A 22016-nucleotide genomic window follows, 5' to 3' on the forward strand; every position below is an offset into this window, starting at 1 on the left:
CCAACAATGCAGAAATGACTGGCTTTATCCCATCTTCTGCCTCTGGAGGCAGTCTGTACTGCTTAATGCTTGGTAACACGGCATTCTTTATTAGCTGTACCCGATGGGGTACTGCAGAGCGTACTTGTCCAACATGATTCTTATATTTTGCCCAAAGTTCCAAAGATACTTGATTCAATGCCATTGGCAGCTTAGGGCTTGGTTGTTCAGGGGGCTGCTGTTTTTTAAAATTGGAGGCATGACCCTTACCCTTCCACCAGAGAATCCCCCTGGTGCAGGCGATGAATTCTATCTGAACATTCTGTAATTCTATTACTGCCCAAGGTCGATAGCCTGGTTGCTGTTTCTCCTTTTCAATTTCTACAATCATCGGACCCATATCTTTGGGTTTCGCTGGCGGTTTTACAGCCAATGTCAGATGGGGTGTCGAGTTCTCTTCTTTAAACCGCTTCTGCTGTAAGGGTGTCAAATTCATGGCTACCCCTAATCCTTCTGGTCCGAAATAAATGCGGGGTGTAGCTTCTATTATTTCTTCTTTATTTAGAAAGGGCTGTATTAAGCACTGGTAAGTTTCAGCTTTTTGTCGAGTGTACCAGGCTGTACAGTGAAGCTGAACTGCCTCAAAGCTTGTTAAAATTATATACATCAATTCTTCGGTATTAGAGTTGAATTTAGTTTTTAAGTTTTGTATAATTTCATATATCAAAGGGAAATAGGAGTTGCTATTCAACTGCCAATAATAGAGGGTAGCCTTTTCTTCATTATCTTCCCTCTTTTCTCCCTCAATCCCCTTGAGGAACTGATGGATTTTATTAGGTGGGAGTTCCATGAACATTCCCTCTTGTGTACAATAAATTGTGGCTCCTAGTTTGCATAAAATCTGCCTTCCTAATAAAGGGAGACGCGCTGTTTTAGAGACTATCAAAGCCTCGTCATTAACTTGTTGTCCTTCAATGATCAATCTGGTAGGTTCAGATAAAAATTCTTTCATGGGGATACCGGCCACGCCCAAACTTAAGACGGTGGCGTTGCTTACAGGTAGTCCCACAGAGGGTGGTACAGAAGACATAGTAGCACCGGTATCCACCAGGAACTTCACAAGTGTTTCCCACTTTTACTGCTGCTAGAGGGTTTTCTTCTTTGTCTGCTGATAAGCGGAGGGCTGCCGCTTGTACCACTAAGCCTCCGGGGCATCCCTATGCTGATTGGTGCGGGTTGGGGTTAGAGAATGAAAACTGAGGGGCCAAGGGAGGTGGAGGTTCGGGGAAACCCCCTTTCAATCCTCCACCCTGTTTCGGGGGGCATCTGCAATCCCGGGCCCAATGCCCTTTTCTTCCGCAATTTCTACACTCATCTTGGGATCGATTTCGTTGGGGCCACTGTCCTCTTCCCCTTCCACGTCCTTGTCCCCCAAACCCTCCTTTATTATTTTGTGTGTACCCTCTTCCTTTTTGCTGATAGTATTGACCTGTCGTTTTGGCCTCATTGTTTTTATAGGTGAATAGTCCCTCCCTATCCATATTAGCTAGTACTGTAATTGTCTCTTTCCAACTTTTTCCTTGCCAGTCCAAAACCTTTATTTTATAGGTTCTCGCGTGTTGTGGCAACATACAATTTAACAAGGTTTGTACTGCCAAAGGTTCATTTTGATCCATAGGTATTCCTGCATGTTCCTCCCAACTATTTCTCCATCTGCCTGCGAAGCCTATCATTGATTCTTCCGCTTTCTGCAAGCAGCGGGTGACTTCCCCTATATCTCCGTGCTTTTTAGCTCCCTTTAATATGGCATCCTTGCCCCTGTGTTGCAACCAATGTTCCCGGGACTCATTTCCTTCTTCCTCATCATTTTATCGCCAATCTCCGTTTTCACCGGCGGGTATAGGGAACATATCTTTTACCCCCTGCCAGGAAGACCCATAGGCCGCTTGCAATAATAATTTAACATCTCCTGGGAGTGGATTGTAAATTGTACATGTCTGCTCAAGCCGGTTGTGAAAAACTATTGGTCTTTTTACCGGATTCGGGGCGGCCGAGATCATATCTCTGGCTTCTCCGGGAGACCAGAGTTTCAGGACTGCTGTAGTTCCTACCATTACCCTAGGATTTTGGCCGACAGGGGTTTGGGAACTAGAGTCGGCGGCTTCTTTTGCCGTTTGTTGCCTTGTTTGGTGAGGACCTCTCCTCCCTGTGTCCTGGTTTACTACCCCTCCCTCTACTGCTTCGGCTTCCCCTGATCCTGATGCTCCCGGATCTCCTCCACCGGGTCCTCCATTAGGTGGCTGATCCGGAGGGGCTGCTAGTTCCCTCGGAGCTTGATTTCTATGGGCCGCAATTATTTCTCTCATTTCCTGCCAACTATCATGTTTTGGGGGTTCTATACGGGGGTAAAGTCCTACTGCTGGTGCTGAGGGGATAGGAAAACCCGGAGGAGTGTAAGAGGGAGGTTTTCCACCTTTTCGTTTTTCTTTTTCTTCCGGTTTACTTTTGGGGAGTTGATGCCTTTTTGCAACCTCTGTCCATTTTTAAAAACAGTTTTCCATGTAGTCCTTATCCCAAGTAGGATCTCCCACTCCTTCTTTGGTTACTTTTCTCCATTCCTCTATCAAGGATAACTTAAAACTTCCTCCATATGGCCAATCCCCATCAGACCAACCGTACAAATCGCTACTAAACGTTACCGCGTATCTGTCGTCTCCTGTTTCTTTAATTACAGTGTCTGCCGGTGAGCCGGGCGGCACAATGGGATCTCCTACCTTCTCTCGTTGCTTTACTACCTTACGGATTCTTTTCTCGGTTTGAGGATCTAATTTCATTTTTTCAGTCGAGGCATCGTCTTTCTTTCCTTTTCTAGGAGCTGGACGCGAGCGCTCTGCTCGACTAGAGCCGTTTCCCATTTGTCCGGGTGTTATGTCCCACGATCCTTTCTGAAATGAGAGTTTAGTACACGCCTACAAAATATACAGTATTTTACAAAGCGCTCACCGGTGTTCTCTTTTCTGCTCAGCTCGGGGTCTCCTTTTGCCTTTTTGTTACTTTAGCTTCTTTACGGTAGCTACCTTATGCCTCAACCCCTCGCCTGGGGATCTCAGCGGCTTGTCCTTTTTAACTAAGACTGCCCAGGCACCTTCCTCCTTTCAGCTAGGAAGGTGCTTTAAAATTCCTTTTTTTTAAAAGTTAAATTTAGTTCTTTTTGGATCTCGTTATCAGAGATCCTGCCGACTACGCCAGAAACTGTCGAGGAAATTTCTAAGTTAAATTAACTCAGGCGGAGGCGTTCAGAGATGAGCTTCGAGAGAAGTTTATTTCTAAAACTAACGAAATATCTCGGAGAGCCTGCTTAGTCCACACCAAGGCAGAACTCTGAATTTTACAAGCAACCTCGGTTTATCTTTATACAGTTGAAACAGGAATTTTATCTGCAACTCGCCACACATAAACATTGTATCTATTATACATGAGCATTATTCATACGAAACTGTGAGTCCAAAGTTCACCCCGGTAGGCACACTTTATCTGTTTCTTGCATAGTTTCTCTCTGTCCCTATGCTGATAAACAAGGTATCTGGAAACTCATGCAAAGACCAGACAGTCATGTATATACAACATTCTGTTCTTTGAGGCTGATAAGTTTCGGTAATTTTCTCCAGCTCCGTGAATTCGACAGAATCAGCAAAAGCGAACTTAACCCTTCCTTTAACCTAGGACATGGATTGTTTCCTTCTACACTTTATATTACACTAGACTCTGTCCCTGTTTATATTACACTAGACCCTGTCTCGGTTTATACTGGGTCTTTTGTGCTGGCCCAATAGGGTGTGCTGGGCCTGGAACTGGGGTTGAACACGGGGCCTGCGGGCTGTGATTGGTGGCCTGGGCCCGAGCCTGGGTGTGTGTGAAGCGGATGGTGCGGAGTGTTGTCACTCGGGACTGGATCTGCACTCGGGCTGTGTAACCCTGCCCCGCCTCCCGGGGTTTATTAACCCAAAGGAACTATTGGTTCTGCACTTTGTGACCGACAGGCGACAAGCCCCTCCCACTGTCTAGCCCCCGCTCCCCCCGAATCATTCCATGCAGGTGGTGCTGAGAAACAGGACTGGGGGAGGAATGTACTGGGACTGGGGTAAGGCACTTCAGCTGGGGGAGGCAGATATTGGGACTGGGCAAGGCACTTTGGCTGGGGAGTGCATTTAAAGAGATGGAACCCTGTGAGGTGGAGCAAACATTGCAGCGTTTGGGAATGACATGGATTCATTCAGGCCGGGCAGCGGGGATTATTTCAGGGAATAACAGTGGAATTGTTTTTGTTTAAACAGATGAAACCCTGTCATTGTGGAACAACCACGCTTCTCGTGCCCTGGTCAAGTACGTGTGCAATAAGTGTCGTCATCTGGAGGAGCTCGATCTCCGAGTTTCGGAGCTTGAGCAGCAGCGAGTGTCACTGCATCCGCGAGGCTGAGAGCTACGTGGATAGCACCTTTCAGGGGGTCGTCACCTCGCAGCATAAGAGTGTGCAGGCAGAGAGGGAATGGGTGACTGCCCAGACAGACATGGAGGACCAGGCAGGTAGTGCAGGACCCCTCTCAGTGCATCTCACTCTCTGTACTGGTGGATCCTCAGGGAGTACAGCCAGAGCCAAGTCCAAGGCATCATGGGTGGCTCAACTGTACGGAATGGGGGGAAGGGCAAGGTCAGGTAGGCAATAGTAAAAGGGGTTTTAATAGTTACAGGAACAGACAGGCCTTTCTGCTGCCACTGACATAACTCCAGGATGGTCGGTTGTCTTCCTGGTGCCAGGGTCAAGGATATCATTGAGAGGCTGCAGGACATTCTGAGGGGCGAGGGTGTTCAGACAGATTCCTGAGGGGCTGGGGACTGTACAAGCCGGATAAGGTCACACCTCAACAGGGCCCCGACCATTATCCTCCCGGGGGCTTTCCTACTGCTGTTGGGGAGGGTTTAAACTTGCTTGGCAGTGGGATGGGAACCGAAGCGCAGATTCAGGAGGGAGAGAAGCAAAGCTTGGAAATGGGAGCAGAAAATTCGTAAATTAGTTTGGAAGGCAGTGGAAACAAAGGCTAGAAAATCGACAACAAAGGAGTTTGGCCGTGTTTAATGGTATATACTTCAATGCAAGAAGTCTAGGGGATAAGGCAGATAAGCTGAGGTGTTGTTACAGCAGAGAGGAGGGATGAGATGTTGGAAGGATCATCAAATGAGGCCATATGTGTTGAACTGATGAACAAAAGCGGGGCAATCGCAATGTTGGGAGTGTACTATAAACAGTCAGAGGGAGATAGAAAAGCAAATATGGAGGAAGGTTTCTGCGAAGTCCAAAACCAATAGGGCAGCAATAGTCGGGGATTTCAACGACCACAGAATCATAGACATTTACAGCACAGAAGGAGGCCATTCACCCACTGTGTCTGTACCGGTCGAAAAAGAGCTATCCAGCCGAATCCCACTTTCCAGCTCTTGCTCCACAGCCTTGTGGGTTATGACACTTCCAGTGCATATCCAAGTATGTTTCAAATGTGGTGAGGGTTTCTGCCTCTACCACCCTTTCAGGCAGTGAGTTTCAGACCCCCACCACCCTCTGGGTGAAAAGTTTCTGCTCAACTCCCCTCTAATCCTTCTACCAATTACTTTAAATCTGTGCTCCCTGGTTATTGACCTCTCTGCGAACGGAAAAAGGTCAGTTCAGAGAAGGTTCACAAGGCAGTTCAGAGAAGGTTCACAATGTTGATTCCTGAGGTGAAGGGGTTGTCATATGAAGATAGATTGAGCAGGTTGGGCCTATACTCATTGGAGTTTAGAAGACTGAGAGGTGATCTTATTGAAATGTATAAGATGCTGAGGGGGTTTGACAGAGTCGATGCAGAGAGGATGTTTCCCCTCGTGAGGGTAACTAGAACTAGGGTGCATAGTTTCAGAATAAGGGGTTGTCCATTTAAAATGGAAATGAGGATTAATTTCATCTCCCAGAGGGTGGTGAATCTTTGGAATTCTCTACCCGAGAGAACTGTGGAGGCTGGGTCATTGAACATAATTAAGGTGGAGATAGACAGATTTTTGATCGATAAGGGAGTCGACAGTTTATGCGAGAGTGCAGGGAAGTGGAATTGGGACCAAGATCAGATCAGCCATGATCTTATTGAATGGCGGAGCGGGCTCGAGGGGTCCGATGGCCTACTCCTGCTATTTATTTGTCCTTATGTTCTTATGTCCTTCTTATCCACTCCATCTGGGACCCTCATAATTTTGTACACAGTTCTACCCTCAGCCTCCTCCATTCCAAAGAAAACAACACCAGCCCATCTTAACATTCTTCAGCTAAAATTCTTCAGTCCAGTCCAGGTAAATCTCATCTGTACCCTCTCCAGTGCAATCACATATTTCCTGCACTGTGGTGACCAGACTGTGCGAATACTCTAGCTGTGGTCTAACTAGTGTTTGACACGTTCCGAGCATAACCTCCAGAGTCTGGAACTTACTGCCTGAAAGAATAGTAGAGGCAGGAACCCTCATCGCATTTGCCAAAGTACTTGGGTACGCACTGGAAGTGCCGTAACCTACAGGTCTATGAACCAAGAGCTGGAAAGTGGGATTCGGCTGGATAGCAGTTTTTCAGCCACACAGACACAGTGGTCCAAATGGCTTCCTTCTGTGTTGTAAACTGCTATGATTCAATGACACCTGTCTGATATAAACCCACTCCATAGTCACTGACACCAATCCCCTCCTGTCTGATATAAACCCACCCACAGTCACTGACACCAATCTCCTCCTGTCTGATATAAACCCACCCCACAGTCACTGACACCAATCCCCTCCTGTCTGATATAAACCCACCCACAGTCACTGACACCAATCTCCTCCTGTCTAATATAAACCCACTCCACAGTCACTGACACCAATCTCCTCCTGTCTGATATAAACTAACCTAACAGTCACTGACACCAATCTCCTCCTGTCTGATATAAACTAACCCAACAGTCACTGACACCAATCTCCTCCTGTCTTCCATATTACAAATGATGTCTCAGATCTCTGTTAAGTCCAATGCGGGAGCTACAGTCTCTGTCGCAGGTTGGACAGACGGTGGTTGAAAGTACGTTGGTTGAAGTGCCGGTTTGTTGAAGTGCTTGGGTTGTCGTGTGCTCCTCCCGCCGTCAGCACTTGGTCTCCGCTTGCTCCAGGTGGAGAGACTCGAAGTGTTCGACGCCCTCACGGATTATTCTCTTCCACTTTGAGCGGTCTTGTGCCAGGGATTCCCAGGTGTCGGCGGGGATATTGAACTTCAAGGAGGCCTTGAGGATGTCCTTGAAGCGTTTCCTCTGCTCCCCGGGGCTCGCTTGCCATGTTGAAGCTCCAAGTTAGAGTGCTTGCTTTGGGAGTCTCGTATCGGGCATGTGGACGATGTGTCCCATCCATCGTAGCTGATCGAGCGAGGTCAATGCTTCAATGCTGAGGATGTTGGTCTGTGCGAGAACAGACGTTGGTGCGTCTATCCTGCCAATGGATTTGCAGGATCTTCCGGAGGCAGTGATGATGTTATTTATCCAGTGCTTTGATGTGCTTGCTGTACATAGTCCATGTGTGAGAAGCATGTCTGAGGGCAGGTATCACTACTGCTCGGTAGAACATGAGCTTTATGCCGGTTTTACGGTTCTGGTCTTCAAACACTCTATGCCTTAGGCGACCGAAGGCTGCGCTGACACACATAAGGTGGTGTTGGACCTAGTCATTGATATGTGCCCTTCTTGACAGGAGGATCTCGAGGTATGAAAAATGGACCATTTTGCCAAAGACCTCATCATGGATTTTGATCACCGGGGTGGGGTGTGGGTGAAGGGCAGTGCTGTGTGGTGGGGATAGATTGATAGAGCACCTTTCTTTTATGGAGATGTTTAGTGTAAGGCCTATGCTCTCGGACACTACAGTGAATGTGTTGACGATGGTTTAGAGCTCGTCCTCTGAGTGAGTGCAGACACAAGCATCATCTGCATATTGTAATTCGATGACAGAGGATAGCACGACCTTGGATCTGGTCTGAAGGCGATGGAGGTTGAACAGTTTCCCATTTATTCTGTAGATTATCTCCACTCCAGCGGGAAGCTTACTGACGGTGAGATGTAGCAATGCAGCAAGGAAGATGGAGAAGAGCATGGGTGTTGTGACACAGCCTTGCTTCACCCCGGTCTGTACATGAATTGGGTCTGTGGTGGATCCATTGCTCAGGATCACAGCTTGCATGTTATCACCAAGCAAGTGGAGGATGGTGACACATTTTAGAGGACAGCCAAATTTGAAAAGTACATTCCATAATCCCTCACAGTTGACAGTGTCAAAGGCCTTGGTCAGGTCAAAGAAGGTTGACTCAAATCCACAGTCACTGACACCAATCTCCTCCCATGTGATATAAACCAATCCTTGTCACTGACACCAAGTGGACTGGGAAAATATGTTCAAGGGTAAGACTGCAGAAATGCAGTGACAAACATTTAAGGAGACACTTCATAATCTCAGCAGAGAAACAAAGATACTAAGAGAAGGATGAACCATCCCTGGCTAACGAAGGAAGTAAAGGATGGTATCAAATTGGAAAAAAAAGGATACAACGTTGCAAAGGACAGTGGAAGGCCAGAGGATTGAGAAATGTTTAGAAACCAGTGAAGGAGGACTAATAATAATAAAGACAGAGATGATAGCATACGAGATCAAACTAGTAAGAAATATAAAAAGACAGTAAGAGCTTCTACAGGTATGTAAAAAAAGAAACGAGTAGCTAAAGTAAACGTTGGTCCCTAAGAAGATGGGACTGGAGAATTAATTATGGGAAACACGGAAATGTAAGAGACTTTGAACAGATATTTTCTATCGGTCTTCACAGTAGACACTAAAAACATCCCAATAGTGGTTAAAGGAGTTATTGTGTGGGTTGGGGACCTCAAAAGAATCACTATCACTCGAGATAAAGTACTCAGCAAACTAATGGGATTAAAGGTGGACAAGTCCCCTGGACCTGATGACATGCATCCCAGGGTCTTAAAAGAAGTGGCTGCAGAGATAGTGGATGCACTGGTTGTAATCTACCAAAATTCCCTGAATTCTGGAGAGGTCCCAGTGGACTGGAAAACTGCAAATGTAACATCCCTATTTAAGAAAGGAGGGACACAGAAAGCAGGAAATTATAGACCAGTTAGCCTACCATCTGTCAATGGGAAAATACTGGAGTCCATCATTTAGGAAGTAGAAGCAGGACATTTAGAAAATCATATTGCAGTGAAGCAGAGTCAGCATGGTTTTATGAAAGGGAAATCATGTTTGACAAATTTGCTGGAGTTGTTTCAAGATGTAATGAGCAGAGTGGATAAAGGACAACCCGTTGATGATGTATATTTGGATTTCCAGAAAGTATTCGATAAGGTTACTGCACAAGCTAAGAGCTCACGGGGTTGTCAGTAATATATCAGCATGGATCGAGGATTGGGTAACACACAAAACAGAGTCGGGATAAATGGGTCATTTTCAGGTTGGCAAACTGTAACTAGTGGGGTGCTGCAGGGATCAGTGCTGGGGCCTCAACTATTTATAATTGATAATGACTTGGATGAAGGGACTGAGTGTAACGCAACCAAATTTGCTGATGATACAAAGATAGGTGGGAAAGCAAGTTGTGAGGAGGATGCAAAGAATCTACAAAGGGATATAGACAGGGTCAATGAGTGGGCAAAAATCTGGCAGATGGACGACAATGTAGTAAAATGTCAGGTTATCTCCTTTTGGCAGGAAAAATAACACAGCAAATTATTATTTAAATGGATGATTACAAAATACTGTTACACAGAGGGATCTGGGGGTTCTTGTACATGAAACTCAAAAAGTTAGTATACAGGTACAGCAAGTAATCAGGAAGGCAAATCGAATTCTGGCCTTTATTGCAAGGGGACGGAGTATAAAAGTCGAAGTCCTGCTACAACTGTACAGGTTATTGGTAAGACCACAGCTGGAGTACTGCGCACAGTTTTGGTCTGGACTTGTCTCCATTCCTGTGCCGAGGGGATTTCTACACCAGGCAGGAGAGGAACCAGGGAGTGAACCTGAAGGTACCTTCTGTGGATGTGTTCAGTTCTATACTCCATGCTTCCCCTCCCTCCCATTTCTCCCCTCCCCTGAAGGTGCTGACTCTGGCTGGGTTCAGTTCTACACTCATTGGTTCCCCTCCCCTGAAGGTACTGACTCTGGCTGGGTTCAGTTTTACAGCGACATTGACCTATTTTGATCAGAGACACACCTGCTCGGCCCGACGCAAGGTTTCATGACATTTAACATTGCATCTAAAACATGGTGTTGACAGTGCATTGATACAACTTTGCTCAAATTGTGTGGTTTGTACATCTCAACCACAATGTTTGTGACATTTACAGAGTAGTGCACATCTCGCAGTCTCAGCCGACTGTGGTTTACATTCTCGCAGCCGAACATCCTGTCCTGTGCGATTTCTTGGAACAGTGTATGCGATGTACTTTATTATTACAGCTCCATCCTCCTGTTGCTGGGGCAACCGGGTTTGCTTCTGACCTACTTTGACTATTGCCAGGGTCTTTCGACAGTGAGATTCTAAAATCCTACTTCATCGACAATCACTGGTTGCCCTCTGGCCCTCCCCTTAAGGTGCTGACTCTGGCTTTGTTCAGTTCTACACTCACTGGTTCCCCTCCCCTGAAGGTACTGAATCTGACTGGGTTCAGTTATGCACTCACTGGTTCCCCTCCCCTGAAGGTGCTGACTCTGGCTGGGTTCAGTTCTACACTCACTGGTTCCCCTCCCCTGAAGGTGCTGACTCTAGCTGGTTTCAGTTCCACACTAACTGGTTCCCCTCTCCTGAAGGTGCTGACTCTGTCTGGGTTCAGTTCCACACTGACTGGTTCCCCTCCCCTGAAGGTGCTGACTCTGGCTGGGTCCAGTTCTACACTCACTGGTTCCCCTCCCCTGAAGGTACTGCATCTGGCTGGGTTCAGTTCTACAATCACTGGTTCCCCTCCCCTGAAGGTACTGACTCTGGCTGGGTTCAGTTCTACACTCACTGGTTCCCCTCCCCTGAAGGTACTGACTCTGGCTGGGTTCAGTTCTACACTCACTGGTTCCCCTCCCCTGAAGGTACTGACTCTGTCTGGGTTCAGTTCTACACTCACTGGTTCCCCTCTCCTGAAGGTGCAGACTCTGTCTGGGTTCAGTTCCACACTCACTGGTTCCCCTCCCCTGAAGGTGCTGACTCTGGCTGGGTTCAGTTCTACACTCACTGGTTCCCCTCCCTCTCCTCCCCTAAAGGTGTCGGCTCTGGCTGGAACAAATTCTACAATCACTGGTCCCCTCCCCTTAAGGTGCTGAATGTGGCTGGAATCTGTTCCAAACTCACTGGCTCCCCTCTCATCCAATGCAGATGCTAAATCTGTCTGGTTTCAGTTCTGCACTCACTAGTTAACATAAGAAATAGGAGCAGGCATAGCCCATACGGCCCCTCGAGCCTGCTCATCCATTTAATACGATCATCGCTGATCCGATCATGGACTCGAGTCCACTCCCCTGTCCGCTCCCCATAACCACTTATTCCCTTATCGTTTATGAATCTGTCTATTTATGTCTTAAATTTATTAAATGTCCCGGATTGCACAGCTCTCTGAGGCAGTGAATTCCACAGATCCACAACTCTCCAAGAAGAAATATCTTCTTTTAAGTGGGCGGCCCCTTATTCTAAGATTATGCCCCATAGTTCTCGTCTCCCCATTATCAGTGGAAATTCCTTTCTGCATCCACCTTGTCAAGCCCCCTCATAACCTTACGCGTTTCGTTAAGATCACCCCTTATACTTCTGAATTCCAATGAGTAGAGGCCCAACCCCAACCTTTTCTCATAAGTCAACCCCCTCATAGAAACATAAAAAATAGGTGCAGGAGTAGGCCATTCGGCCCTTCGAGCCTGCACTGCCATTCAATGAGTTCATGGCTGAACATGCCACTTCTGTACCCCATTCCTGCTTTCTCGCCATACCCCTTGATCCCCCTAGTAGTAAGGACGACATCTAACTCCTTTTTGAATATATTTAGTGAATTGGCCTCAACAACTTTCTGTGGCAGGGAATTCCACAGGTTCACCACTCTCTGGGTGAAGAAGTCTCTCCTCATCTCGGTCCTAAATGGCTTATTCCTTATCCCCAAAGTGTGACCCCTGGTTCTGGACTTCCCCAACATTAATAAGAACATAAGAACATAAGAATTATAAAAACATAAGAATTAGGAACAGGAGCAGGCCATCTAGGCTCTCGAGCCTGCTCCGCCACTCAGCAAGATCAAGGCTGATCTGGCCGTGGACTCAGCTCCACTTACCCGCCCGCTCCCCATAACCCTTAATTCCCTTATTGGTTAAAAATCTATCTATCTGTGATTTGAATATATTCAATGAGCTAGCCTCAACTGCTTCCTTGGGCAGAGAATTCCACAGTTTCACAAACCTCTGCGAGAAGAAATTCCTTCTCAACTTAGTTTTAAATTGGCTCCCCCATATTTTGAGGCTGTGCCCCCAAGTTCGAGTCTCCCCGACAAGTGGAAACAACCTCTCTCTGTCATGTCTATCTCATCCCTGGAATTAACCTTGTGACAATTCTCTGAACTGCCTCCAAAGCAAGTATATTCTTTCATAAATATGGAAACCAAAACTGCACGCAGTATTCCAGGTGTGGCCTCACCAATACCTTATATAGCTGTAGCAAGACTTCCCTGCTTTTATACTCCATCCCATTTGGAATAAAGGCCAAGATTCCATTGGCCTTCCTGATCACTTACTGCACCTGCATACTATCCTTTTGTGTTTCATGCACAAGTACCCTCAGGTCTCGCTGTACTGCAGCACTTTGCAATCTTTCAACATTTAAACAACAACTTGCTGTTTAATTTTTTTCTGCCAAAGTGCCTGACCTCACACTTTCCAAAATTATACTCCATCTGCCAAATATATGCTCACTCACTTAGCCTGTCTGTGTCCTTTTGCAGGTTTTGTGTCCCTGCCTCACACATTGCTTTTCCTCCCATCTTTGTATCATCAGCAAACTTGGCTTTGTTACACTCGGTCCCTTCTTCCAAGTCATTAATATGGATTGTAAATAGTTGGAGTCTCAGCATTGATCCCTGCGACACCCCACTAGTTACTGATTGTCAACCCGAGAAACAACCATTTATCCTGACTCTCTGTTTTCTGTCAGTTAGCCAATCCTCCATCCATGCTAATATATTACCCCCAAACCAGTGAACTTTTATCCCCTCTCTCTTCCCCCCGCCTCCCCTGAAGGTACTGACTCTGGCTGGGTTCAGTTCTACACTCACTGGATCCCCCCCCCTGAAGGTGTTGACTCTGGCTGGTTTCAGTTCTACACTCACTGGTTCCCCTCCCCTGAAGGTACTGACTCTGGCTGGGGTCAGTTCTACACTCACTGGTTCCCCTCCCCTGAAGGTACTGACTCTGGCTGGGTTCAGTTCTACACTCACTGGTTCCCCTCCCCTGAAGGTACTGACTCTGGCTGGGTTCAGTTCTACACTCACTGGTTCCCCTCCCCTGAAGGTGCTGACTCTGGCTGGGTTCAGTTCTGCACTCACTGGATCCCCTCCCCTGAAGGTACTGACTCTGGGTGGGTTCAGTTCCAGACATTGACATAATTCACTTTGTTCCTGCACCAAGATGGCCACACATGCGCTCTGCTACTCACTGAATCAAAATAGCGGAGCGCTGAGCCTGCCTTCCTGAATGAAGATGGCCACTGTTAGCCTGAGCCTGTGACCGCGAGAAAGCCTCGAAACTGCAACCGCCGATATTCCAGTTATTATTCCGGGCTTGCAGTGAGCATCGTTTTGTTATGAAGCCTCCCCGGCTCCCCGCTGGTCCATTTCTCCACTCTGTCCCGCTGAAAAGGACACTTCTGAGGAGCCTGTACAAAATGTGTCGCCACCGCCATTACACGCACAGCGCATGCTCACTGAGCTCCTATAGTCTGGGTGCAGCACATTCTCCCCCGTGGGGCACGCTGGGTACATAAGACCATGAGAAATAGGAGCAAGAGTGGGCCACCCGAACCCCCGAGCCTACTCCCCATTCAATAAGGTCATGGCTGGTCTGATCACAGACTCAGCTCCACTTCCCTGCCCGCTCCCCAGAACCCTTCACTCCCTTACCACACCTGGAGTCCTATGCACTGTTTTGGTCGTCTTCTCTCAGGAAGGATAGGCTTGCCTTGCTTGGATACAGAGTAAAGCTTCCTCAACACTATCCCACTAGACATTCCAAGGTGAGATATGGAGTATATCTCCCTCAACCTGTCCCATGCATTCCAGAGTGGATACTGCATTGGTTAGATAATGAATAAAGCTCACTCTACACTATCCTATCGAACACTCCCAGGATAGGTACAGCACGAATTAAATATACAGTAAATCTGTGCCAAAGGAACTGTACCCCAGTGAGAGTCAGTGCCAGAGGAAACTGCAGCATGTGATAGATACAGAATAAAGCTCCCTCTACACTGTTCTGAACAATCCCAGGGCAGGTAAAGCACGGGTTAGATGATCATAGCTGGCCCCTCGAACGAGGATGATTTGCTTCCACATGAGTTCACAGATGTTTCAATGAGGGACCCAATGTTCCAGTCCTGACCTCCAATTGAGGAGGTGGAAGATGCCTATGGGTGGATTGTTTTTAACGTGTGGTGACCGTTGCACACCAGCCACGACACGGGCATGACAGAGCTAGGATTGATCCAGTGGCAAGGGTTAATCAGGATTACTGGAGACCTGTTTTGCTGTACGGAGCTAGTGTGCACAAATATAACAGTGTGGGCTGGTCCGTGCTGCCCCTGGGCTCTCGCCTCTTTTGCGCCCGGTACCCTCATTTGCTGCACCTCCGCCACGATCTCTCGCCACTCCTCCACCACAAACATTCGCTGCACCTCCGCCACGATCTCTTTCCACTCCTCCACCACAAACATTCGCTGCACCTCCGCCACGATCTCTCACCTCTCCTCCACCACAAACATTCGCTTCACCTCCGCCACAATCTCTTTCCACTCCTCCTCCAAAAAAACACTCGCCGCACCTCCGCCACAATCTCCTGCCCCATCTCTGCACCAAACATTCGCTAAACCTCCATCACGATCACTCACCAAATCTCAGGCATGCTCCCTCATCACTCCTCTGCCCCGATCACTCGTCACAAGTCCAGCACAACCTTCCATGTTCCTCTGCTGTACCAGGGCCCTGCCGATGCTCCTGCTCACGCTCCAAATGGTAATCTGGGGCCTGATGATGTCACCCAGTCATCTACCTCGAAGCCGTCACACATTTGTGTCAGCTCACACTGAAGCTGCAGTGGCTCGCTCCTGCTCTTTTTATAGCCCCAACCTGTGGAGATGTTCTCTCGCAGGTTGGGGTGGCCCATGATGTGATACATGGGTTAGATACAGTGTAGAGCTCCCGCTACTCTACTCTGCCACATTAAATACTCTCAGGTGAAGTACAGCACGGTTCAAACAGAGAGTAAATCTCTCTCGACACGGTCCCATTAAACAGTCCCAGGGCAGGTACAGCATGGGTTATATCCAGAATAAAGCTCCCTCAACATTGTCGCAACAAACAGACGAGGGCCGGTACAGCACATATGGAGTACATGTCCCACAAACACTCCAGGGCAGGAACAGCACGGGATAATTACAGAGTAATTTCTCCCTCTACACTGTTCCAATAAAAAAATCCCAGGGCAGGTATAGCACAACTATTTCGTTGTTGATCTGTAAATCAAGTGCCCTCAGATTAAAGCTGGGGTGGGGGGGCACTATAACCAACAAAATAAACCAATTAAACTTTGGACAGTAAACTTAAATCAAATTAAAATTTGGTTGCTGGGGGTGATGATGCACTCCAGTCACTCCGGCTGAGGAGCTCCTCCCGGAGTCACAGTGCACATTTCGTCCTCCAAGGGGTATAACGGATATGAGTAGGTACACAGTAAGGATCCCAATACACTGTCCCATCACACTCTCCCAGGGCAGGTACAACATGGATTAAATACAGACCAAAGCTTCCGCTATACAGTTCCCAGGGCAAGTACAGTACAGGTTAGACACAGAGTACATCTCCCTCTAACGTCCCAGGCATTCCAGGGCAGATACAGCATTTATTAGATATTGAGGAGATCTCCCTCTATAATGTTCAACCAGACATTCCCAGGGCAGGTACAACACAGGTTAGATACAGAGGAAAGTTCCCTCTACACTTATCTATCAAACACTCCCATCACAGGTACAGCACGGGTTAGATACAGAGTAAAACTCCCTCTACACTGTCCATCAAACACTCCTCGGGCACGTACAGCACTGGGTACAAACAGAGTAACGTTCCCTGTACACTGTCCCAGCAAACATTCCCAGGGCAAGTACACAAATGATAGATGCAGAGTAAATTCCCTCTACACTGTCCTATCAGCCACTCCATGGCAGGTACACAAAGGGTTATAATGCAAAGTAAATATCCCTCTACATTGTCCCATTAACCATTCTCAGGGTAGGTAAAGCACGGGTTAGATACAGAGTAAATCTCCCTCTAAACTGTCCGATCAAACACACCCAGGGCAGGAACAACACGGGTTACATATTGAGTAAAAATCACTCTACACTGTCCCGTCAAACACTCTGAGCGAAGATACAGCACAGAGTAGATACAGAGAAAAACGTGCTCTACACTATCCCATCAAAAACTGCCAGGGCGGGTACAGCAGGGGTTAGACAGAAATGTTTAGGCTGGATGTTCCAGAATTGAGGGCTGGGCAACAGAAGGCACAGCCACAAAAGCCACCAATGGTTGAACAATTATAATCAGGGATACTCAGAAAGACTGATATCTCATGGGCGGGAGCGGCGGGCGTGGGGGTGTTGTGGGGGCAGTGTGAGCAGGAATTTTGAAATCAAGGCATTGCTTCACTGGAAGCCAATGTCGGTCAGCGAGCACAGGGGTGATGGGTGAGCTGGACTTGGTGCGAGTTAGGACATGGGCAGCCGAGTTTTGGATCAACACTAGTATATGTAGGTCAGAATGTGGGATGAGTGCATTGGAATAGTCAAATCCAGAAGTAAAAAAAGGCATGGATGAGGGCTTCAGCAGTGGATGAGCTGAGGCATGAGCGGAGATGGGCGATGTTACAGAGGTGGAAATAGGCATTCTTAATTATTTTGTGGATATGTGGTCAAAAACTTATTTCAGGGTTAAGTATGTCACCAAGGTTGTGAACAGTCTGGTTCAGGCTCAGACAGAAGTTGGGGAGAGGGATGGAGTCGGTCACTCGGGAATGGAGCTTGTGGTAATGATGATTACAAATATCAGAATATTTCACAGGCTATCACGTGCAAAATGTGTGGATGAGTTTTTAATATTCAATTGGTTTCAAAAACAGGTTAACTGATCTAGAAAGTAACGGATTTCAAATCTTATGCAAGACAGTTCAATAAAGGGGTGGTTCAAAAGATTTCAGCTGAGTTTAAAGTGAGACACTGCAGTTAAGTCTACTACAATCACAACTCATGTATGCAAATGGAACAAGTTTGGGGTTTGATATGCTAGAAAGCGAACTAGGTGAGAAGTGATATAAGTTAGATTAAGAAAAAGCCCTAAAAGGGAACAGTCCATAACAGAACATCAATTAATCTCCTCTGATCATGGAGGAATCAAATATTTAACAAACTGTGTTTGAAACAAAGATAATTTATTCAACATTTATAGAGGGTATTAATCTCCAGCTTTACAATCTATATTAACGACTTGGAAAAAGGGACTGAGTGTAATATAGCCAAGTTTGCTGATAATACAAAGATCGAAGGAAAAGCAATGTGTGAGGAGGACACAACAAATCTGCAAAAGGACATAGACAGGCTAAGTGAGTGAGCAAAAATTTGGCAGATGGACTATAATGTTGGAAAGTGTGAGGTCATGCACTTTGGCAGAAAAAAATCAAAGAGCAACATAGTGTTTAAATGGCGAAAGATTGCAAAGTACTGCAGTACAGCAGGACCTGGGGATACTTGTGAATGAAATGCAACAGGATAGTATGTAGTTTCAGCAAGTGATCAGGAAGGCCAATGGTATCTTGGCCTTTATTGCAAAAGGGATAGGGTATAAAAGCAGGAAAATCTTGCTACAGCTATATGTGAGGCCACACCTGGAACACTGCGTGCAGTTTTGGTTTCCATATTTATGAAAGGGTATACTTGCTTTGGAGGCAGCTCAGAGAAGGTTCACTAGGTTGATTCTGAGCATGAGGGGTTTGACTTATGAGGAAGAATTAAGTAGGTTGGGCCTCGACTGACTGGAATTAAGAAGAATGAAAGGTGATCTTATCAAAACGTATAAGATTATGAGGGGGCTTGATAAGGTGGATGCAGAGAGGATGTTTCCACTGATAATGGGGAGTCTAGAATTAGAGTGCATGATCTTAGAATAAGGGGCTGCCCATTTAAAAGAGAGATGAGGATCAATTTCTTCTCTGAGGGTTGTAAATCTATGGACTTCACTGCCTCAGAGAGCTGTGGAAGTTGGGCCATTGAATAAATTTAAGACAGAAATAGACAGTTTCTTAAACGATATGGGAATATGGGGAGCGGGCGGGGAAGTGGAACTGAGTCCATGATCAGATCAGCCATGATCTTATTGAATGGCGGAGCAGACTCGAGGGGCCGTACGGCCTACTCCTGTTGCTATTTCTTATGTTCTTATGTTCAGGTATAGAGGTTATTAAGATAACCAGAAACAAACAAGAGCTGCCAGAATGAACATAGTTCAGTGCCCAATGCAATCACAGTACATCGTGTTCTAGTCACAAATGGAATCTTTCTCCTCAACCGATTTAAAACTGAGATGAGGAGGAATTTCTTCTCAGAGGGTTGTAAATCTGTGGATTTCTCTGCACCAGAGAGCAGTGGAGTCTGGATCATTGTATATATTTAAGGCGGAGATAGCCAGATTTTTGAGCGATAAGGGAGTAAAGGGTTTTGGGGAGTGGGCAGGGAATGGAGCTGAGTCTCTGATCAGACCAGCCATGAATTATTGAATGGGGAGCAGGCTCGGGGGTCTGGGTGGCCCACTCCTGCTCCGATTTCTCATGGTCGTATGTACCCAGCATGCCCCGCAGGGGAGAATGTGCTGCACCCAGACTACAGGAGCTCAGTGCGCAGGCGCAGGTCCTGGCTGTGTTTGGAGCATGCACGGTGCGTGTAATGGTGGAGGAGACGCGTTTTGTACAGGCTCCCAAGAAGTGGCCTTTTCAGCGGGACGGAGCAGAGTAATGGACCAGCGGGGAGCCGGGGAGGCTTCATAAACAATCGGTGCTCGCCGCAAGCCCGGAATAATAACCGGAATATCGGCGGTTGCAGCTTTGGGGCTTTCTCCCGGTCACAGGCCCAGGTTAACGGCGGCCATCTTGGTGCAGGAAGGAATGTTCACGCCGCCAATTTGATTCACTGAGCAGCACAGCGCATGCGTGGCCATCTTGGTGCAGGAACAAAGTGAATGATGTCAGTGTCTGGAACTGAACCCAGCCAGAGTCAGCACCTTCAGGGGAGGGGAACCAGTGAGTGTAGAACTGAACCCAGCCAGAGTCAGTACCTCCAGGGGAGGGGAACCAGTGAGTGTAGAACTGAACCCAGCCAGAGTCAGCAACTTCAGGTGAGGGGAACCAGTGAGTGTGGAACTGAACCCAGTCAGAGTCAGTATCTTCAGTGGAGGGGAACCAGTGAGTGTAGAACTGAACCCAGCCAGAGTCAGTACCTTCAGGGGAGGGGAACTTGTGAGTGTAGAACTGAACCCAGCCAGAGTCAGCATCTTCAGGTGAGGGGAACCAGTGAGTCTAGAACTGAACCCAGCCAGAGTCAGTACCTTCAGGGGAGGGGAACCAGTGAGTGTAGAACGAAACCCATCCATAGTCAGTACCTTCAAGGGAGAGGAACCAGTGACAGTAGAACTAAACCCAGCCAGAGTCAGCATCTTCAGTGGTGGGGAAAGAGGGGAGGGACGGAGAGGACCCAGTGATTGCAGAAATGACCCCAGCCAGAGACCGCCCCATCAGGGGAGCAGAGGTAGGGGAACGAGTGAGTGCGGAACTGAACACAGCCAGACTCAACATCTTCAGTGGAAGTGGGGAACCAGTGAGTGTCGACCTGAACCCAGCCACAGTCAGAACATTCAGGGGAGGAGAGGGACGGGAACCAGTGAGTGTAGAACTGAACCCAACCAGAATTGGTGGTGAAAACTGGGAGTGGAGGAGAAACAGGCTAGAAATGTGTGTTGAATTGGATTTCAGTGCTGCAGGAGGGACAATGTGTGGGACAGGGATTTACAGCTTTGGAAGAAAAAGAGAGGAAAGAATGTTAAATGGAAACTAGATGTGTATATCCTGAATTTGTGTCTTGTACTGACAGTGATGAGTTTTGTTATCTCCTTTTACATCGTATTAGAAGGGGAGATTTTCGGACAGGAAACACAAACTAAACATCGTGTCAAGATCTGATGGAGTCAATCGATTCATCAGGACCTGAATATCATCGGCCTTTGAAAGTGGAAGGAGAAATGTTTGTCTGTTCTGTCTGTGCGAAAAGATTTCAAATATCAGTGTGACTGGAAAAGCACCGAGGCACACACACCCGAGTGAGTGTTCCAGTGCACTGCCTGTGGAAAGAGCTTTAACCAGTTACACAGCCTGAAGAAACATCGCACCATTCACAGCGGGGAGAAACTGTAAACGTGTTGTGTGTGTGGGCGAGGCTTCAACTGATCGTCCAACCTGGAGAGTCACAAGGATACCCGCACCATGGAGAAACCGTGGAAATGTGGGGACTGTGGGAAGGGATTCAGATCACCATCTGTCCTGGAAATTCATCAACACAGTCACACTGGGGAGAGGCCGTTCCCCTGCTCTGAGTGTGGGAAGCGATTCACTCAGTCATCCGACCTGCTGAAACACCAGCGAGTTCACACTGGGGAGAGGCCGTTCACCTGCTCGGAGTGTGGGAAGGGATTCACTTGTTCATCCAACCTGCTGGCACACCAGCGAGTTCACACTGGGGAGAGGCCATTCACCTGCTATGAGTGTGGGAAGGGATTCACTTGTTCATCCAACCTGCTGACACACCAGCGAGTTCACACTGGGGAGAGGCCGTTCACCTGCTCTGAGTGTGGGAAGGGATTCACTCGGCCATCCATCCTGCTGACACACCAGCGAGTTCACACTGGGGAGAGGCCGTTCACTTGCTCTGACTGTGGGAAGGGATTCACTCAGTCATCCCACCTGCAGTCACACCAGCGAGTACACACTGAGAAGAGGCCGTTCACCTGCTCGGAGTGTGGGAAGGTATTCACTTGTTCATCCAACCTGCTGGCACACCAGCAAGTTCACACTGGGGAGAGGCCGTTCACCTGCTATGAGTGTGGTAAAGGATTCACTTGTTCATCCAACCTGCTGACACACCAGCGAGTTCACACTGGGGAGAGGCCATTCACCTGCTCGGAGTGTGGGAAGGGATTCACTCAGTCATCCAACCTGCTGAGACACCAGCAAGTACACACTGGGGAGAGGCCGTTCACCTGCTCGGAGTGTGGGAAGGGATTCTCTCAGGCATCCCACCTGCTGAAACACCAGCGAGTTCACACGTGATTGCAGGAGTTGGATTCTACTGTTATTGAGGCTGTTAATCACATCCCGACTGAACCATGTTCATTCTGACAGTTAGGGTTTGTCTCTGTTGATGTTAATAACCCGATAACTGGGCTGGATTTTAATATTCTGGATATATTGCTGATTGTGTTCTCAGGGATGCAGTGTCCATTTAAGAAACACTGTGGGTTATCTTTCCCCTTAATTCAGCAATTCTCAACAGAAATTTACTTTGTAATAAAATTATGAACTTTTACTTTAATCCTAAATTGATCTTTGGT

General features: G+C 47.4%; 1 protein-coding gene across 1 annotated transcript in view; it reads left to right on the forward strand.

The window, feature by feature from the left end:
* Positions 1 to 22016, forward strand: part of LOC139235642 (zinc finger protein 229-like) — a gene marked incomplete at its 3' end in the record, with an annotated part of 68086 nt that overhangs the window by 19239 nt on the left and 26831 nt on the right. The window contains exon 3 of the mRNA XM_070866690.1: positions 20540 to 21731. Coding sequence (XP_070722791.1) covers positions 20893 to 21731 — 839 coding nt within the window. The remainder of the gene's footprint in view (positions 1 to 20539; positions 21732 to 22016) is intronic.

The sequence above is a fragment of the Pristiophorus japonicus genome, chromosome 23 (assembly GCF_044704955.1).
Source record: "Pristiophorus japonicus isolate sPriJap1 chromosome 23, sPriJap1.hap1, whole genome shotgun sequence".
NCBI lineage: Eukaryota > Metazoa > Chordata > Chondrichthyes > Pristiophoridae > Pristiophorus > Pristiophorus japonicus.